This window comes from Macrobrachium rosenbergii, chromosome 42, assembly GCF_040412425.1.
Source record: "Macrobrachium rosenbergii isolate ZJJX-2024 chromosome 42, ASM4041242v1, whole genome shotgun sequence".
Classification (NCBI taxonomy): Eukaryota; Metazoa; Arthropoda; class Malacostraca; order Decapoda; family Palaemonidae; genus Macrobrachium; species Macrobrachium rosenbergii.
Window position 1 is genome coordinate 43,564,532 of NC_089782.1, and position 21,828 is coordinate 43,586,359.

At 35.0% G+C, this 21,828-nt stretch overlaps 1 protein-coding gene across 3 annotated transcripts in view; it reads right to left on the reverse strand.

The window, feature by feature from the left end:
• Positions 1-241: 241 nt before the first annotated feature.
• Positions 242-21,828, reverse strand: part of LOC136828360 (zinc finger CCCH domain-containing protein 13-like) — a 110,075-nt gene continuing 88,488 nt past the window's right edge. For all 3 annotated transcript variants that reach the window (XM_067086307.1, XM_067086306.1, XM_067086305.1), the window contains 6 exons: positions 9,222-9,382; positions 7,798-8,101; positions 5,243-5,364; positions 4,645-4,818; positions 3,664-3,762; positions 242-1,433 (listed from right to left, as the gene is read on the reverse strand). In XM_067086307.1, the coding sequence (XP_066942408.1) occupies positions 1,290-1,433; positions 3,664-3,762; positions 4,645-4,818; positions 5,243-5,364; positions 7,798-8,101; positions 9,222-9,382 (1,004 nt within the window). In that variant the 3' untranslated portion in view covers positions 242-1,289. The remainder of the gene's footprint in view (positions 1,434-3,663; positions 3,763-4,644; positions 4,819-5,242; positions 5,365-7,797; positions 8,102-9,221; positions 9,383-21,828) is intronic.

Below are 21,828 nucleotides of genomic sequence, written 5' to 3' on the forward strand. Positions count from 1 at the left end.
ACTGAAGATAAAATCAGCTTAGAAAATGTGGATACTTGGTTTAAAAGCAGTCATATAACCCTTTTATTTTTCCCTCCTCTTTTATATGATACTGGCACTGACAAGGGGAAGAGCCATTGAATATTGGGATTAGGTTTCTTATCCCACTGACATTATGCCATTAGTGTTTTGCACTTAATGGTGTTCACCTGAGTATGAACAGGTCAACTTCAGTTGTGTTAAACTGATACTCTTACATAAGAAAGTTTACATGTTTTATTCTGAATATTTTGAATATAATTTTATTAACAAATATCGTCACTGGACAAATGTGTTCCATTAGCACAATATTTTCAAAATCTTAAGTACAGTTTTTAAGTATATCTGATATGTATTTTTAATTATACTCCTCTCTGTACATATGGCTATTTTTTACAATGCAGTATATTTAATTCCTATAGTATGTACACAAGGTTGTATTTTACAGTTATATGATAATACGTAAACAATCTCAAATATCCTTATGTTTTCTTTCCACATAAAGTTCATTGCAACAAAATAATGATATGTACATAGGTGAATTCCAGCTTGGTTACCCATAGGGTGAAAAATTATGCAAAGAACAAATTGAAATATGAGTATCATAACATACAAATTAAACTGTACAGCCCTCCCATATTTCCCATATTACTGTACTTTCCTCCAGAAGCTGAAGTAGACACTGCAACATGATAACCATCAGTACTGTACAGTTGCTTGGAAAAATTGTCTGCTTATACAGGGCTAGTAATGCATTAAATGTCATTGAAACTATACATACACGAAGATATTCTATCTAGCTACAGTTCTTTATGTAAGGCACCAAGAGGTTCTAAGATTTCCAATATAATTTTGCACTCTTCCTTTTTCATTATGATCAACACCATGGAATTATCCATTTCTAATTACCATGAGCTTTGAATTGCCTCATTTTTGTTTAAAAACATTATCAGATTAATACTTTCTCATCTGTCCAACAATGGTAATCCCTACTTTTGTAAATGTATTGATTGTTTTGCCTTGTTTTTAATACTTTCAGTGCAATACTTATGAACTGGTTTCAATACCAGTTTTCAGACTCTTCCCTCAGGGACTCAAAGGAAGCCTGTTATTGTTATGGCCCATATGAACAGTTTCGCACTTTATGTCTTATATTAAAACAAAAGTACAAACTTCTTCCTCAACAACTCAATGCAAGGAAGTTAGGGGTTAATAGCTTCTGCATAGAAGCCAGAGAGCACCATTTATGGATTCATTTCTGGTCTCTTAAGCTACATCCGAACAAGGAGGTCTGTTGGGAAGTTTGTGGCAGTGCGCAGGAGAGATGCCCTAGTCTGTGAGAGGGCCATGTTTGCTTTCTTTCTGCTGACTTCCTGTCTCAGTGTCTTGAGCTCTCTCTCTGCTTGGCTCCGCAGCTGAAAGAAATATACAGTATTTTAATAATTAAGTTAATCATAATACAAACATAGTATGTACAATTACAGGCCTTTGTTTACTCATCACTATTTTTCAAGTTATGTGAAATAACACTTATTTTTATGTACTCTGAAAGGATATTCTGCTAATTTTACATGGAATGTTTGATGATATTATTGAGAAGAGGATGAGCAACTAGTTCAAGAGATCATCATTTCATTTGTAAGGAAATGTGAAATTTAATGACTGCATGTTTCCACCATCTGAAGTTGAACAGCTCATAATATCTAATATGAAATCTTAGTCATTTATTGATATTCAGGTTGGAAAGATTTGTTTAGCCTAAATAAAAATAATCCGTAGTTATGGTAGTCTGGTTCTTTATTTGAAGCATGTTCTTTTTTGCATTCATGCAATTATAAAATGAAATAATGTACAGTAATTTTGTTTGCAAGCAGTTTACACTAGTTTAGTGACTGCATGTTTCCACCATCTGAAGTGGAACAACTCATAATATCTAATATGCTTTTGGTTACTGAAGATGGATAATTTTTAGTCAGTTATTGAGATTCAGGTGGTAGGAAATATTGTTCAGCCTAAACAACAATAATCTGTAGTTATGGTAAACTGTTTAGTTTAAGCATTGTTAATTTGTTCATGCAAATATGGAAAGGAATAATGTCATTTCTTTTGCAAACTGTATAAACTGTAATTTTCCTTTAATCCTTCCGTGAGAAGTAGGTTAGAGGGTAGTCTTTCCTACTAGCCTAATTATTTTGGGTTCTGTGTACAATACTATCAGTGTGTCAATAAAGGCAACTTGAAAGCAATAACAGTTATATCTTCACCGTTTTTAGAAAGTGTTCCTATTTTCTGAATTTTGTTGTTGTTGTGAACACTAATCTTCACCATCTACACTACTTATGGGTGCACCCTATAAAAAGTTGAAACCTTTTGAGATAAAAAAAAAAAAGAGGACATTTGCCCTCAAAATATTACCTACCGTAATTTCTCCTTCAATTCTACCTGCATTATTTTTTTAGAAAATGATTGGTGTTAGAAAACTGCTAAATAATATACGTATAATGAAGAAGAATAACAAACGGACAACGTACTATTGGCTCATAAACTTTTGATGTAAGTGGTTGTTAGCTAGATCCAGAGTTATTCATTACATTCTAATAAAAAAAATTAGAATGCCACCTTGATCTAGAATTGCAGATTAGAATGTCAGATGGATCCAGACTGACATGTTGAAAAGTCACCTAGATCCAGAATTATGGATTAAAATTGACATTTCATTAATCCATGAAGAATTTAAAGGTTTAAGGGCTAAGATGAGGTTGGTTGTCATGAAGAAGATACTCTTCATGAATAGCTGTACCATAATTAAAGAATGTGTCTATTACATTGTAAACTTGTAAAATGAAAGTTAAAGAATGTGTATAAAATTGTAAACTTGTAAAATGAAAGTTAAGTACTTTTTTTTGTTTTAGTACAACTTTTAGAAGGTAATTCACAAAATTTAAAATGGTTAATTGCTTATCCAAGGTTTAATCATCTACTGCAGTATATAAAATTAAAAGGTAACTCTCAGTAAAGGAATAAGCCTGTAATACATTTATCTAAACTGATAATCAATATGGTATTAGCTGAATTTATAGGTTATTGCTGCATAAAATTATATAAAGTGACACTAGCCTTTAAAGAATCATTATCCAACATATTTGTCTATGAGTGATGTTGACAGCCATAGATTTTTTTTTTATGACGGATCTCCATTGATGTTTGGATCCTCTGGAAAAGTTTTTCTTGTTTATAAACAGCATTCACGCTGAATTTCAGATGCTTTATTGGGGTTCTCGGTTGAATATTTTCTGGAATCTCTCTGGTTTTTAAAAAATATCACTGGTCCCCCTCTCTCTCTCTCTCTCTCTCTCTCTCTCTCTCTCTCTCTCTCTCTCTCTCTCTCTCTCTCAAGAATTATTCAGAATTTGTCTTTTACATGTTATACTTAATTGTAACAGTCTTCTACGGTAGTAATATGTTATTTTTTTTATTTTAAACTGCTGTACATATCACATTTCACACTACCTTTCCACTAACTGTCATTTATTGATTTTTCACTATGATGTCATAAGACGTTTGTAAGAGTTCCACTACCTAAGCTACGGTCCATAATACTGTACCTTATAGCATCTAATTTGAAAAGCAGCATAGTGCACTTACCCGGACTTCCGTTTCTACCTTAATGTCCATGGCTTCAACTCTTCTTCTCAAATCTTCAACTTCATGTCTAAGTCGTATGATAGAGATTTTGTAGTTGGCCTGAAAAATATGTAGCTATTAGGAACTGTGTGTAATAAAGAAAACAAATACATGTAGTGAAATGAAACGTTTCTCAACAGAATCCGATTAAACAGTGAATATAATCTGGAACGTAGCACAAGTTGGGCTTTTCAGTACTTTTGTCAAGCATGGCATTATGAGACCCATCTACAGTATACTCGTATATAAGACTGAGGAGCTGGGTATTGATAAAAAAACAGTATCAAAATTTTTTTTTCATCATTAAAGATTTTGATACTGTAGTTAACTTTGAACAAATGCTCTACAAACTTGAATATGCAGATATGCAAATAAAGATTAAATGTTTGAAAGTTTATTTACTGAATATGCTAATATGCATTATAGATTAAATGTACTGACTCATATCCAATTTATTTTAATGTTCTCCAGCTTTTTCTTTTCCACCCATCTTCATCTTTCAGTTCACTCATGATGAAATAAAAAACTACTTGTCAACACTTCAAGTAATACTTGTTCGTAGTTTTCTGTACTGAAATCTCATCTGATGCAGCAAAGAGGTAAACCAGCATCTAGCTAAGGATTTAAAAATTCTACCCGTAAAGTAGGAGGACACAATCCAGTGGTTGGACCAAGACAATGGAGTCGTTTGAGGAGCCTGTATGCACTGGAAATTGAAGCTCCCAATGATTCCTGGAGTGGGATGGCATAAAGACGAATGACCTGGACTGGTTAGGTTCAAGTGGTAATAGGTCAAAATGAAAACTGAGGGCCAACAGAGTGAGTGAGTGTGGATATGTTGGAAAACATTTTTATAGAATGAATAATTAAATATAACTATCATATTATGAAGGCAAAACAATAATAAAAAAAAAAAGCTGCAACAGCTTGAAAACGACTTGCCTTTCGTGAGGGTTCATCCCTGACACCCGTGACTAAAGGCTGCCTCCTGATAATGGAGCCGATAATCTTCCTATGCAAAGAATCCAGTTCGTTTCTGTAGGCTGACTGGCGCTCTTCTAGTTGAGTGCCTATTTTGCGGGAGTCGTTGTATTGTTTCCACCATTTCTCACGCCGCTGTCAGAAGGGAAAACAAAACAGATTAATCGAACATAAAGATGTGAAACATTTCATCAGAACATGGAACTGCAAGAAAAGTATAAAAAAAATTAATGTCATTGAACATAATGAAGCGAACATTTTCTTTTAGTCAATTAAAATGAAAGTACAGTATAAGAAAAGGCAATATTTTTAATATAAACGTATTGTTAACACATTTAGTTCGCTGAAAATGTATATCTTATCTGTTAATGACTATACTGTAAAAAATCTTGATTGCAGAGCTCTGGCCCAAGGAACTGCCATTACAGAGTTGATAAGAAATGTTTGGCCTTCAACCATATTTAACCCCATTTTACCTCACGAGGACTTAACCATACTCTACCCACTTTTCTCTTCCACACTTTTACTGTATTTGTAAAACCTTGTAAAATTTCCTCACCTTCTCTTTCACTCTAAGAATCTCCTCGTGAAGATCTTTGGCCTGGTTGAAGAGCTTTTGTCTCATCTCCTCCGCTTCCGCCTTCTCCTTGAGAACTTGTGCTAAACGACTTGATATCTTATCTGCAAAGTGTCGACCATGATAACGGTACAGTATTATTATCATCATTGTTTTTCCTTGCTGTTGATGTTATTGTTGTTGTTCTGAATGTCCAAGCATTGTTTGAGACAAGTGTTTACATTTTACATTATACTGCAATGTCAGGATAGAAAACTTAATATGCGATAACAGAAAAACAAGTATTTTTTTTTTTTAACTTAACGTAGTTAGTGATGAATACATTGTATTCCGCAAATCTTTTCTCTTAAGACCAAAAATATCCTTCAGAACTGAGAGAAGATTCAGCGAGTTTGTTATTGTAACAATTACCTTTAGAGATAAAGAACGAAATAATACGTAAAACATGATTAGTGGAGAAAAATTAAATACACAAGGTGAATCAAGTTAATGTAGGAAAATACTTCAGAGCTGATTTTACGTTTTCGTAAATGAGCTCTTTTAAGTTGTGCAAATACAGTATTTTCTTTCTTTAATTAACCTCACATGGCGTGTTTTAATTTTTTCTAATGCAGTAATCATACTTTACCTATTCTTATATCGTTCTATTTTACGCATTCTTATTCGTTCTTTATCTCTGTAGCTAATATTAGGAACTGTAGTTGACACCTGAAGTCTACTGAGGTATTTTAAATGAAGCGATGTGGTTTACTCGTACACTTCAACAAAATAGCAGTCAGGAGACGAAATGAATGACTGATTCTGTTATCTTGCATTGCAACAGATGACTAAAGAGTCCAGAACACTAATGAATACAGTAAAGAGGTATCTCTTCAAAGTAGAACCTCAGATTATTGGAGACTGTCAATATATATTCAGTCAAGAAATGAAGATACTTCTATTAGCACACTGTGTTTCAGAAAAGACAAAAAACACGAGTTTAAAATCAAAAGTTATTAACAGTGTCCATTAATATTAAAAGCATCACATATTTTGGGAAATGGAAAGGTAAGGAAAACTATGATGCAGCTTCAATACATTTCTGTGATCCTAAAGAAATTCTTCAAAATGTAAGTTTATTGTACAAAACATATTGGTTCCCTTATTTTTAATTAAGTATCTAGTGGAAGAGAAATTACAGAAAAAATGGGTACTAAGGACGTTAAAAGAAATTAATTTTCTTTCGTTGCATTAACGATAAAAAAAACTGAAGCTCAAAAGCATACAAAAACTTGCTCAAGTTACCCTACGTTCGCCTGCAATTAAAGCTGTCGCTTATAACCAAGTGTGATCTTGTAATTGCAATCACACATGAATGTTTTACATTCCACCACCCACTCCCTATTGTACAACGTGTAATGGCATTAAACATTACTATTTTGATCGCGTGGAACGGACGGGTTTTAGGTTCCCTTTTCCCCCGAAGCGAGGTAGTGCCGTCAGTGCACCTCATGCACCGTAGGTGTTACTTAAACGTTCTTTGCATGGTCCCTTCGGTCCCTTCGGCCCCTAGCTGCAACCCCTTTCATTCCTCTTACTGTACCTCCGTTCACATTCTCTTTCTTCCGTCTTACTCTCCACCCTCTCTAATAATTGAATCTTAGTGCAAATGCAAGGTTTTCCTCCTGTTATAGCTCTCAAGCTGGCTTTTTGCTTTCAATTTCCGTTTCAGCGCTGAATAACCTCATAGGCCCCAGCGTTGGGCCTATAGCCTAGATTCTGTATTCCATTCCATTCTTCTGACCTCATGGAAGGGAACGGGTTTCAAGTTACCGTTTTCATATTTACACACACGCCCGCGCACGTACTTCATTTGATTTATTAACTACGTTCCTTCACACGTCCATTGTGATCACACTCGACCTCCACAGAATAGGTAAAATCTTTTTCACATTCCACTAATTGAGACCTATCACTGGGTTTATAAAATGGGCACATTTGTAAATATTTTCATTTTGCAAAGGAAACAAGAACACTATTTTTGCAACATCTTGATGTTGATCTCACCTTTTCATTATGCTCTATGTTTGACCCTAGGGACGAATTGGTAAAAGGTTTATACTATGAAAAAATATCTAAATGCTGACTTATCAATTAGTCCGGATATTGACGCCAATGCCCCGTACGCAGGTAGTGCGGTGAGTGCACCTCACGTGGTGCACTGTTGGCATTGCTTAAGGTTCTTTGCACCGGCCTTCCGGTCCCTAGCTTCAACCCCTCTCATTCCTTTTACAATGCTTCTCTTCATAACCTCTTCCATTAAAACTGTTTCATAGTGCAACTGCGAGGTTTTCCTCCTGTTATACCTTTAAAGCCTTTTTACTCTCAATATCCCTTTCAGCGTTGAATGACCTCGTAGTTCCCGGCCCTTGCCTAAATTTTATATAACATGAACGACTATGCAGGGAGTCTAGCAATAACGCCTCTGCACTAAAGTGTAGTCTAGATAAACAACTCAAATCTTGACAGTTCAAACAAGAAACGCTGCCGTGCCTCACCTTGCGTCGCCCGGTCCTGAGACTTCCCTCGACTGTGCTTCACGCCCTTTTTCCTTCTGCGAGCACCGTCGCTGTCGTCGGTGACTGCCGTGTCCTCGCCGTCAGCGTCGGCCCGCAAGCCGCCAGGACTTCCCCCGTCTTCTACCTCGGATTCCCAAGCACCTTTCCCGTCTCCAGGCACCCTGCCGATTTCTTTTATCCTGCTACCCGTCTCGTCTACTTCTAGCTCGTAGGTCAAGGTCAGGTGGTCACGGGAGGCACCAAGTGGGTTCTCGGAAGTATCATCAACATCTTCAGAGTTGATCTTTTGTCAGGGCAAAGGTGGTACAGGTTAATGTTATGGAAGGTAGGGATTAGGATTGGGTTTTAGTTAAGACCAAATAAAATAAAGGTAAATGTAGTGGCAAATCTTCATATATTCTCTGCTGACATTTGTTTAAGGCAAAGGTTAAGTTAGAAAAGGGATAGACAGTATGGGAGAAATTACAGGAAAGTTAATTTCTTCAACTCGTATCAAGAAATTGGTTAACAAAGAAAAAATATGATACTTGTGTCAAACTAGTAAATCGACGACAATTTCATCTGAACCCTTCCTTATGCCAGCATCCTAGCAGAATCGTAGATGGATAGTGCCGTCGGTGCACCCCAAGTGTGCACTGTAGGTATTACTATAACAATATTTGCAACGTTTCTTCGGCCCTTGGCTGCACCTGCAATTTAGCCTTTTAATTTTACTTTACCTCGATTCTTGCTTCTTTTCTTCAATCTTGCTGTACAACCTTTATGACTATCACTTCTCAGTGCAATCGTGGGTTCCACCTTTAGATCATTGTACCGCATCTCATTTATTTTCTGGACCTCTTTATCTTGGTGTCCAACCACGCTAACTCCCTCTTTTCACCGTTTTAAGCGCTGAATGACCCGAAAGTACCTCAGTGCTTGGCATGACGGCCTAAATTTCGTAAAGCTTAACTAAACTTCGGCCAGTACAAGGTCTTGCTCTTAAGTGTTATTATCCCCACAAGTGAGTCAGGTGCCGTCAGTGAACATCATTCGGTGCACTGTAGGCATAACTTAAGGGTGTTTGCAGCGTCCTTTCGACCCCTAGCTGCAACCCCTTTCATTCCTTTTGCTGTACCTCTGTTCATATTCTCTTTCTTCCATCTTACTTTCCACCCTCTCCCCACAGTTGTTTCACAGTCCAACTACGAGGTTTTCCTCCTGTTACACCTTTCAAACCTTGTACTGTCAATTTCCGTTTCAGCGCTGAATGACCTCACAGGTCCTAGCGCTTGGCCTTTGGCCTAAATCCTTTATACTATTCTATTCTAAATTCCATAAAGCTAAACTTAACCTATGCCAGTACAAGGTCTTTCTCTAAGTGTTACGATGAACAGACATATCAGTACTCCCTCACACCTTACCTGGAACCCACTGATAACGCCCTCCTGCAGGGAGGCCAGAGGACCTCCGAGGGGGCCATCCATGGAGAGGATGTCCACGTCGCGTCTGAGCCCCTCGGCGCTGCCGCCATCGTCTAGGCTGGCTTGCTTCTTCGCTTCGAGGGCCTTCAGACGGGCTTCACCTGCCGAAAGGCAAGTTTGATAACACCGGAGGGGAACAAACTGGCCTTATTTGGGAGTAATGCCAGTTTAAGTTATTCTAAAATAATGGACTTAGAGAATACTAGATAACTGAATTATTATAACATATGGCAGCATATAAATAAATAAAATACCACAAAATCAAATGGGGCTTCACCTGTCAGAAGGTAAGCTTGATAACATTGGAGGGGAACAAACTGGCCTTATTTGGGAATAATACCAGGTTAAGTTATTCTAAAAAAATGGTCTTATAGAATACTAGATAACTGAAGAAAAAAATTACCACAAAATCAAATGGGGCTTCACCTGCCGGAAGGTAAGCTTGATAACACCGGAGGGGAACAAACTGGCCTTATTTGGGAGTTATAGAATTCTAGATGACTGAATTATGACATATGACAGCAAAAAAAAATTAAATAAAATACCACAAAATCAAATGAAACATGCTAAACGGCGGTAAAATTAAAATCAAATAAATTATTCCATATGAATGTAAAAATATTACAAAAAAATAAGACTACGTTTCGCTATTCAGTCCCAGATTCCATATCTTGAACAGTACTGTAATTGTCCTGCCAAAAAAGGCATAACCAAAGTCGAATTTTTGTCTACTTGTTCCATCGGCTGCCTCTTCAGTTCATTCTGTTGTTAAACTGCTACGTACGAAGGAGAGGCCTCTGGGGTAGGCAACCTAATGCCCTAATTGACCTTAGGCTTCAATGCAACAAGCGGTAATGACAAGACATTACCGTCAGTTTATTCGAAAACAAAGAGAGCCTGTATCGATAATTCAAATTATTCAATAGAAACACCGAAACTTTACCAAAACAAAAAATTGTCTTGGTAATATGTTTCGGGAGAAATTTCCAAGAAAACTGATATATTAAATGAATTATTTCGAAAAATATGTTCCATGCAGGCTACAATATATAATAAAGATTACATATATTTATAATATATATATATATATATATATATATATATATATATATATATATATACATAAATATATATATGTATGTATATATATATATATATATATATATATATATATATATATATATATATTCTAATAGAAAAGAATATATCAAAAGACTAAATGACTTAATGAAACTTACTGTTAAAAAATATAGCTTCTTTGACACATGATAGTTAAAGCAATTAAAGCAAGTCCACAGCCCTCATATACAGTAAGCTAATACCAAAAGCAGCATATTACATAACCACCCACTGGCTTGAGACCATCAACACAATGACGTAATAAATGCAGCCGTTTATGGTTCCTAAACAGCTTTAGAAATGTACTGAAACGTGACTACTCTTAAAATGTCAACATATACTCGCAACAATGAACTGACTACACTTAAAATGTCAACATATACTCTTAACAATGAACTGACTACTCTTGAAATGTCAACATATACTTGTAACAGTGAACTGATTACTCTTAAAATGTCAACATCTACTCGTAACAATGAACTGACTTACTCTTAAAATGTCAACATATACTCGTAACAATGAACTGACCACTCTTAAAATGTCAACATATACCTTAACAATGAACTGACTACTCTTAAAATGTCAACATATACTCGTAACAATGAACTGACTACTCTTAAAATGTCAACATATACTCGTAACAATGAACTGACTACTCTTAAATGTCAACATCTACTCGTAACAATGAACTTTATTTATACTTCATTGATACTCTACATTCTACTTTTATGAAATGCAAGTACTCGCTACAAACATTTAATGCCATAAGAAATTCTCGTAATATCAGCATCTATTTAATGTACGGGCATTCTACGCTAGTTTCATATCTAATTTTTAGAATACTAGATTAAGACATATACATTTAGCTACGAGGTCATTTTATTTATACAAAATCCAAAGGGGACATAATATCAAACTCTATTTATGTACAAAGATACTCTACTACAGTATATAACTTTTAGGTACTTTTCTTAGAACACACAGGAATGATAAGTATTTAGGCTAATACAATCCTTCACAGCCCCAGAGTAACTACTAGAAGGAGTATAGGCATAAATCATCTGATGTAAAATCTGAAGTTGTTTCCAAATAAAATTGGCAAATATTGTTTTCCTCTTTTTATTCATGTTATTGTAGTTATTTACACGACCTGTCGGATATGTTCTTGAATGTGAGATGAAAACTGAAATAAGTCGAGAGATGGAGAAGATGGACAACTGCTAAGTAAGAAGGGGTCATGAGCACGAATGAAAACAGAAAGGCAGAAAGTAAAAGAACAGGAACAAAAGTGAAGTTGCAAAGAATATTTTGTACAGACTACACTGAGTCGGGAGAAGCGTTCTGCAGGCGATAGGCTATCTTATCCCTTACCAGGTATTAAGAAATACGAGCTAATATTCACGGCCATTGGTTTAAAAAAGACGGATTAAATATTAAGGGATAAATTGGTGAACAAGGTGAAATATTGATGGACTGAGTTCTGAAAAAGACGAGAAAATGTTAATGGACAAAAAACATTGTAAAAAAACACAGAAAATATCGATGGATAAAGTAATGGAAAAAAAATGTTAGTTTATATAACAGATATGAACGCCATAAAGAAATGCCTTGGGAATAAAAATAAAAAGAAAATCGGAATGACCATCAAGTTAATGGACAAAACGATGTCATTCAGCAAAGATGACCATGATCTGCAGTAATAGCTCAAATTTCACACACCACTAAAATAAACCAAACTGAAAGTAGAGAAACAAACAAAACCGGAGACGACGCGAACCGTGATGACCTCTAATCGTCGACGGCCAACTTCCGTGACGTGAGGAGAATCGAAAACTTCTAATAAATAAACAAAACTGCAGAGCCAGTCTGGACACGCACCATTTTTACGATATAAACAGAATTTACGATCTGAAAATTGTGATTACCAGGTATTAAGAGAGGCATGAGAGAGAGAGAGAGGATACCTAGAAACATGACATTGTGTGTGTGTGTGTGTGTGTGTGTGTGTGTGTGTGTGTGAGAAAGAGAGAGAATTCAATTTACTCTTAAGACAACAATTTTACACGGACATCTCTCTCTCTCTCTCTCTCTCTATCTATATATATATATATCTATATATATATATATATATATATATATATATATATATATATATATATATATATATATATATATATATATATATATATATATATATATATATATATATATATATATATATATATATATATAAATAACCCTGGCCTTTCATCTGAGACACCGGGATTCGATCCTGATGAGTCAGAAATTTAAATTATATATATATATATATATATATATATATATATATATATATATATATATATATATATATATATATATATATATATATACTGTACATATATAATTTCAGTTCTATTCATGTCCTAAATCATCATACAACAAACTAGGGTTTTTATACGTATTTTTCTTTATATTTGTACGTAATTTTTACAATCAGCTTTTGTCTCTACAGATGCTATATAAAATAAACTAAATATTCAAATCGAATGAACTTACTTTACCTACGAACAATACAACTAGCACTCTCTCTCTCTCTCTCTCTCTCTCTCTCTCTCTCTCTCTCTCTCTCTCTCTCTCTCTCTCTATCTGAAACAAATAAGAGAAAACCTTTCTCTAGAAACGCGGATCGAGTGAAAAAGATTGTGCGTTGTATGACCATCACACTTCCATCATCTTAGGAATTAAACTTACTACTGTATTAGGAATAAACAAAAACATTCAGAGCTTGCAGACACGACAGGATATGTTTCTGTACATCGTAATCATATACTGATCACTAATATATATATATATATATATATATATATATATATATATATATATATATATATTATATATATATATTTTATATATATATATATGTATATATAAAATTATATATATATATATATATATATATATATATATATATATATATATATATATATATATATATATATATATATATATATATATATATTATAGAGAGAGAGAGAGAGAGAGAGAGAGAGAGAGAGAGAGAGAGAGAGAGAGTGATTCAAATGTAAATGGACATAAAAGGTAAGAGATAGAATGAAAGAGGCAGAGGGACGCATTCGAATAAAGTCTAGACAAAGGTCGCATCCAATCTTATTCTTTTCGACCGCCAGCGGTTATTCATTACAAAGAGACCGGAATGCATGTTGCCCATTATTGCAATTGCATGCAGAATAACAAAGGGATTCTTTCGTGCGTCGAAGAGATGCATGGGATGGCCAACGAAAAAAATATAAATATATAAAAAAGAGGAGTATTTTCGTGATTACATCCGAGCTCGTCTTCGGATCGATATCACGTCTGCGTCAAGTCTGACAAAAACGGTTGATATCTTGACAGTCAGATGAGTACTATGCAAGCATTCTATCCCCACCGGAATATGAGTTTTTATAACTCATTTTTCCTTTACTTCGTCGTACTTTTAAAAGTCAGTTTGACTACTGGAATGTTTAGTTACCACTTAGAGCGAGCTGCATAGGAATTTTTTTTGTTTGTAAGGTTTACAAACAAAAACTATTCGGTAACATGGATCAAGGGGCAAAAAACAGTTTGCAGCAGAGATCTAGACAATAGAACGCTTGGGCAGGAAGCTCTATATTAGTCTGCAAAGAAAAGGCGACAGCTTTGTTGATAAACCATTTGAAAGAGTATGAATTTACATTACAGGACATGAAAGTCAACACAGGTGGACATTAGGTCAATACGAAAAGGCATTAAAGTCAATATGGAAGAGTATAAAAGTCAGTGCGATAATTTTATGATGTCATAATGAATAAATATGAAAATTAGCCTGAAAGGATAGGAAATTTAGAATGAAAAAGGGCAAAAGAAGTTAAGGTAAAAGTCGGCATAAAAATACTTAAAATACCAACAGAAAACAAAGTCAACATAAAAATACTCGGAGTTTAGTAGGCCATGACGTGGACCCGATTCGTGAAACCTGTGAATCGACAATAACCTTAACCCTAAACCTTGCAACTAACAGGTAAAGAGCACAATCGATTAGCGACTTCGATACTGAGAACGGAAGTGATAATATTTTTGGAAAACGAAAAGCAAGGTTTCACACTAACAGCAGATCCGCTGTGTCATGCTTGCCTATCGCGATGTAGGAAGAAAGAGTAATTCTCTCTCTCTCTCTCTGGACGAGAAATGGTCACAAAGACAGACTGACATTTAGTTGGTGTGTGTGTGCATGTGTGTTTGTGTGAGTGTCAGAGAGAGAGAGAGAGAGAGAGAGAGAGAGAGAGAGAGAGAGAGAGAGAGAGAGATATTATTGCCTATTATCAAATGTAATCTGGTAGTTATAACAACGTATAGGGCAAACAATTTTTGTCAGCTGCATTACGAGGCAAATAAAATAAAATAAAATAAAAAATAAAGTACACAAACAAGGTACGTAACTCCGGCAGCTAGATTCAAGAATGATTTCCAATGGCAACGGGATTGCCATTTTAAACACTGAAAAATCTTAATGGCGCTCCGGCAGCTCAAATCATCGTCCAGAGCCCATTCATCTTGCGTCAACTATTCACTTTCGTCTCTACGCATCGCAAGATTTTATCATTTAATAATAAACCCTTACATTCTTGATGAGACTCTTTCACTACAGTAATAATAGTATTTCATACTTGAAAACGCACCGGAAGAATTCTGAGAGACACTATTGTAGAGTAATAACAGTAATACTAAGTAAGTTTATCTGAAAAATAGTAGTAGGAAACGGCGCTATGCAGATCGCGAGACAAGATTTCGCGCGTGACAGGAGCACATCCGCAACAGTTCCCCCTACTTATCAGGGCGGAAAGATCGACTAGGAAATTAGTTACAACTGCAGGCGATGCAAAAAGACATTCGTATGATTTGGAAGTTTACTCATGTCTCTCGTACTTTTGTCATGCCTGCGTAGCATTCGCTTCTGCCTGTTCATCTGTCAGCAGAGTAAGATACATTCAGCAGCGTTCATTATGCACCAAACGATAATAAAAACGATTTCAAAACAAATGTAATTTCTTCTTTGTGTCTTATCAGGTTTATCACAAAAGGAGAAGCGAATTTACTCTAAATAAATTTGTTTCAAAATGCTTACACCGATGTGTTTAAAACAGTGGCTGGTGAAATAAAATTCGTCTCAAAACGGCAGAATGAAGTTGATCTAACAATACCTTTGGCCAAAAAAAATATAAAAGAATAATCCAAAAGACTCTTAATTTATTAGTCTATGTATAGAATTAACAAAATACATAAATCAATTAATCCCCTCTCAAAGGGAGAAAGATACTTTATTGGGTTGACCTAAGAAACTCTAAAAATAAATTTATTTGAACAATTTACTAATGATAATAATAATAATAACAAAATACATAAAATCAATTAATCCCTAATAACAAAGAAACCCACAAGATTCCTGAGAATGATACTTTATTGAATCTCGTTGACCTTTTTCAAGAGAAAGGTGGTCATTCTAAAACCTGACCACCTTCACATCTCTTGAAAAAGGGTCACAGTTAGGACCTGAAAGTTGATTCACAATTTAAATATTTACAAGTAATAATAAAGAATCTTGTGTGGTTTTCTTTCCATCTTCAGAAGAAAACTAATTTTTGTTTAATTAATAATAATAATAATAATAATAATAATAATAATAATAATAATAATAATAATAATAATAATAATTTTTCAAAAACGGCTAAACACTAAAGTTAGTTTTAAACGAGTTTGGTAAAAAAAAATTAAATAAATCTCCACAAAAAGCTAAACAATATTTGTCTAGTAACTTGTTTGACATCAAAAGAAATTAAAGGAATTTCAGATAAAACACGGAGGGTAAAGTTCCTAAAGAACACAGTATATGACACTAGTCTGTCATTAGTAATTCGGTTTACGACTCCATTTGGAGCTTGAAAGTGGGAATTACTTCTTGATACCTTCAGAACTATTGACATGCTTAAATCAACACTTGTTAAACAAAAGAAATAAAAAGGAGTGTAATCTTTCTTACACTCGACAGGAAGGACGTGCTTTAATTAAAAGTTGAAAAAAAGAGAGTTTCTCATTCTCAGTAGAATTGACATGATTAAATCAACGTTTGGAATGTGGGCAAGAAGAAAAATAAACGTAAAATAAGTAAGAAATCTGGCGATGTACGTACATTACATGAATGGAAATTCAAAGAGAAAAAGACGACGTGCAAAATAAAATTTCAGTATTTATTGCAGAAAAATGAAAAATATGGATGTAAAAAAAATGGAAGTGAATGACAAAATGTGAAAATAGAAGAAATAATAAACTTAGAAATGTAGTAAAAAAGGGAGAGAGAAAGTAGAAGAAGATGCACATAAAAAAAGCAGTAAAATGATCTGACTTGCAAAAGACGCATAATCCGAGCATAAGACATGACACCTCGGTAAATCTGGAAGAAACTAAACGTCCTAAAATATTGGATATTGAATTATGGTAATATAAAGAATATGAACGGTTAGCTTCAGCCAAAAACTGTGATAGGGTACAAATGCAATATACGCAAAAAGGAAATACACATTTTCAGCGTGCGAAAATCACCACAATCAAAAGAGAAGAAAATTAAACGCAAAATCTTATGAAAAGGCGAAACGGTTCGATGGTAAAATCTGACCAAAGAAGGAAAAAATGTCGATGGGGTGTGTTGGAGAAGGAGAAGCCTGTCTTTAAATCCAGAGAGAGAGAGAGAGAGAGAGAGAGAGAGAGAGAGAGAGAGAGAGAGAGAGAGAGAGAGAGAGAGAGAGAGAAATGGAAATAAGGGAACCAATCGAGTGACATCACCCTTCCTTGCATGGGCAAGTCGCGTGTAGTACGTCTTCTGTTTTTGCTACTTAATCTACAAACACGCCGGAGTAACATCGTCTACCGAACTTGAAACATAAGCCCTAGGTAAGCTCAAAATAAGCTGAAATTAGGCACCCTTTGTTTTATCGACCATGCGAGTGATAATTTACGTAACGGCAATTAAAATTACCCTTGTTCGGTTCAGCGCAAATGCAATCACGTCCTAAAACTCTTTAACTATTAATATTAATTTTCATTCGATGCTCGCCCCGTTATTTTACGAGTCCATATTTCCCTTACGTTTCCATTATTAAATGTAATTACTCCTCAGATTACCTGATGTAATTACGCGTATCGTAAAGAGAACCAATATGAAACTGAATTTCACTGGAGCCATAAAAATTAGCTTTGACATTTATGAGTAGTAAAGATGCAAAACGTTGGGATTAGAGCGTTTGACGAAGAAAATGGAAAAGAATAAGGCGACTATAAATAAAGCTGAAGGATTAATTAATAATAAAATGTATAAAGCAGACAAGACATAATTAATTTAAAAGTATTCGTGTAGGAAAAAGACTCAGGAATAAAAGACAAAATCCAATGAAAGGAAGAAAGATGGGAAACCGGGCACATGTTCATGGAAAAGAGGAAAAAAGCAAGCGATGAATCTGAGACCACAACAAAGAAAACAATAAGGAGGCGAAAAATAAAAGCCCAACAAACTCGTAATCAATACCTCTAAACGATGCGTGAGTCGAGCATTTCCAACCCAACAAAGCTATGCAATGACCGCTGCACTGAGCGAAACTAACTGCAACGATTCGCGGAAGACGACGTTCATTCGCTTGGTCTCTAGTCTTCCCTAAACGCCTCGTCTATACTTAGAAATATTTCGTACGGAATGTAGTCGCCACTGTAAAAGTTCCTTCCTTTCTTAAGCGTGGATTGTCAAATCGGAAGGTTTGAATATCCATTAGTTAATTTCCTCTCCTTTTTTTCTGTTCCACGCAGAGAATTAATAAACTGATAAATCTGAATGATAAAGGGTTGAATAGGATTTATGCACTTCCGGGAGAACGTAAACAAACCAACACGCGCGGTAACATAAGCAAAATAGACCCATGAGACTTTTTATAGCACACCCTCTTGAATCTAACCGTAGTAACTTAATCAATGAGTGTGCGCTCTTTGGTCTGACCAAGTAACCCCAATGTAGGGGACGCATGAGTGGCACAACCCACTTTATATTAGACGTAGTACCTAAAGGGGTCAATGACTGAGAATTTATGAAAACTCGTAATGAAAAAGTTCACCGAGAGCACACGAAGAATGTCAAGTTCTTTCCAATTTCTTGCGGACTTGACGTGTTTGCGTGATTCTCTCTCTCTCTCTCTCTCTCTCTCTCTCTCTCTCTCTTACGGGTACAACGATTTTTATGTAGAGTAAGTAACGGTCAATGGATGGTATTAGGAATATTTTTTTCCTAAAAGTGGAAATAATAGCTGTTACATAAAATATAGCTTAAATTTTCTGCCCTGGGTAGGTAGTCAATAATGAATGTCTGGCAGTACCATGTTCGTTATATTGCTGGTCTCCGGGTCTGTCAAGGTGAATAACATTTTAGGTATGGTCAGTCCTCAGATGGCTAATGATTAATGAAAGCAAAACGTCATCGTCTCATATGCTTCAGTGACTATCTGTGGGGACATAGGCCTAAGGTAAGCTACCTTTTCGAAAATATCAACATATCAAAGCTTACAAACAATTAACATAGATTCGGGGTCTCTCGCTTTTGGCCGTGATGTTAACCCACTCTTCTCATGGATTTACGAACATGGCACTGCTGCGTAGTTTCTTTTAGTACGAGTCCGTCTCGTAGCCTTCAATTAGGAGTACATAAGCAAGATAATAATTGAGACTATCCACAGTCGTTCGTTTTCCAGATCGGATAAGGGATCTTTCCGCTTACGTGGTGAGTACTGTATGGATACTCGAGAGGTCTCTTGATGGAATCGAATATTTTCTGTTTATTTTATAGTTAACAGGGAAAGAAAAATGCAAAAAAAAAGGTAAATAGAAGAATTAAAAAAAATAAATAATTAATGTTTATTTCATCTTGTGGTTTTATGAACGGCAGGGAATGCAAAGGTCCGGGAAAAACGGAGATTTTTTTCAGTTTGTTGACGAAAAATAAAAGACTGTGATTCTATGAATGACATGAAATGGAAAGGTTTGAGAAAAAAGTTACTTTATTAAATGATTAAGAAATAAAATGAACTAAACTTCTATTGCTTCATAAATTAAAAAAAAAATTAAAACATATACTTAGGCTGGTAATATATGGATGTATGTACAGTATGTATGTATGTATGTATGTATGTGCGCGCCTGCGCGCGTGTATGTGCCTACATAGAGCGCAAACATTTCAATCACTGCAGCGAAAAATGAAATGAACACAACTACTATTAGAACTTAGTTTGAATCTTGAGCGTTCTGAGCTTCAGTGTCATCCCAAACCGTAGGGGGCTATTACTTAATGTTCTTTGCAGTGTCCCTTCGGCCCCTAGTTGTAACCCCTTTCATTCCTTTTACTGTACCTCCATTCTTATTCTCTTCCTTCTGTCTTATTTTCCACCCTCTCCTAACAATTGTTTCATAGTGCAACTGCCAGGTTTTCCTCCTGTTACACCTTTCAAACCTTTCGACTCTCAATTTTTCTTTCAGCGCTGAATGACCTCATAGGTCCCAGAGCTTGACCTTTGGCGTAAATTCTATATTCCATTCCTTTCCTTATCAAAACCAGAAAGAAAACCAAATTATATAAATACTCAAAAGAAAATAAAATCGAATTCACCCTAACACTGGTAAAAAAAAAAAAAACAAAGCTAAATAAAGCTAAAACTCAAATTTAAGTATTGACTTCGAATCTGATCCCTATATGTGAAAAAAATACCTCAAAGTCTTCTCTAATGATAAAAATGTAATATTCGTACAAATGCAATGCGGAGACTCTTCTGGTAAAACATAAGCCAAGTCATTAGATTCTGATACCTTTCTCATCATCGCTTCCTGGAAGAAGCGATTCACTGAGTCTATTACTTCTCTCTGAATCTATACTTCTCACGGATTCTAATTCCCTTCGGTAGTCATTGTCATGAAAGGCAGCAATTTACTTCTACACAATGCCCCCCAAAAGTAATATCTTTATAGGAAAAGGCAACTAAAAATAAACATAAACACGGAAGAAAAAAATTATCAAAGGACTTTTGTCTCTATTTCAGCCGAGCAAGAAAACCATTCTAAGAAGGAGAGTCACTGTTACGAGACATTGCAAAATCTTACGTGGCTGGAATTTCGCCAGATGCGTAATTCTGCTTTAATGGCATGTTATTTCACTTGGATTTATTCATAGTCAACTTGAGATATCTCCGGTATTTGTTACTCAAGAGTTATGCATTCGGTAACACGGCACAGCTCGGGAGTTGGACGAAGGATTTTAACACCACATCCACTGGCTGTAAATCGCTTCCATGTTGGCAGTCTTCTAAAATCACACGCTCGGCGGTGTGTTTTGTTTTTTATTGGACGAAATTAAAAGGAACACCAATAACAAGTGCTTTGAAATCCACATCTACTGCAGTTTTGATATCATCTCCCATTATTCTTTTCCTTTTTGTTATTCATTTTTCTTTTGATTCTTTGACGAGAAGTGGACGCGTCTGCGTCACAGTCAGTGCAATGACGTCAGAAATATTAAACATATAAAAATTTATTTGCTTATGGAGTTATGTGCACTGGCGGCACAACAAAGGCCATCGACCCCGTACACCTAATACGTAAATACACACACACACCACACACATTATACATACACACATATTTATATACTGTATATTATATATATATATATATATATATATATATATATATATATATATATATATATATATATATATATACATATACTGTATATTATACACATATATACAATCATATATACATATAGATATATATACATACATGCATACATACATATACATATATATATATATATATATATATATATATATATATATATATATATATATATGTGTGTGTGTGTGTGTGTGTGTGTGTGTGTGTGTGTGTTGTGTGTGCATCAACATGAGGGTAGCACGGCAGAGAAATAAATGCGAGAGAAAATCACAACTTCCAACATAATCTGAAGCTTGTTATCCATCCAAAGTTTCTGTTGTTTATTTTCCCCCTAGACTGATTTTGGCAACTGATATTTCACCCGGTCCCAACCCGAATAAAACCGTAGCTGTAACTTATCACCTAAAATATTTAGCAGATAATAAATAAGGAACTAAATTACTAAAAAAAAAAAAAAAATGCGCTAACCAGCTTAAACTAAATCTCTTCAGAGTATGTCTATACACAATGATATCAGTCATACATAAAAATTCTTCCTTTTGGTGATATTATAGTACATAAATGAAACTTGACCATAGTTATTTCACTTGCTTGTCTTGGAATACTTTCAAGCTTACAAATTAACTTGTGACACACACCCATCAAATTCGGG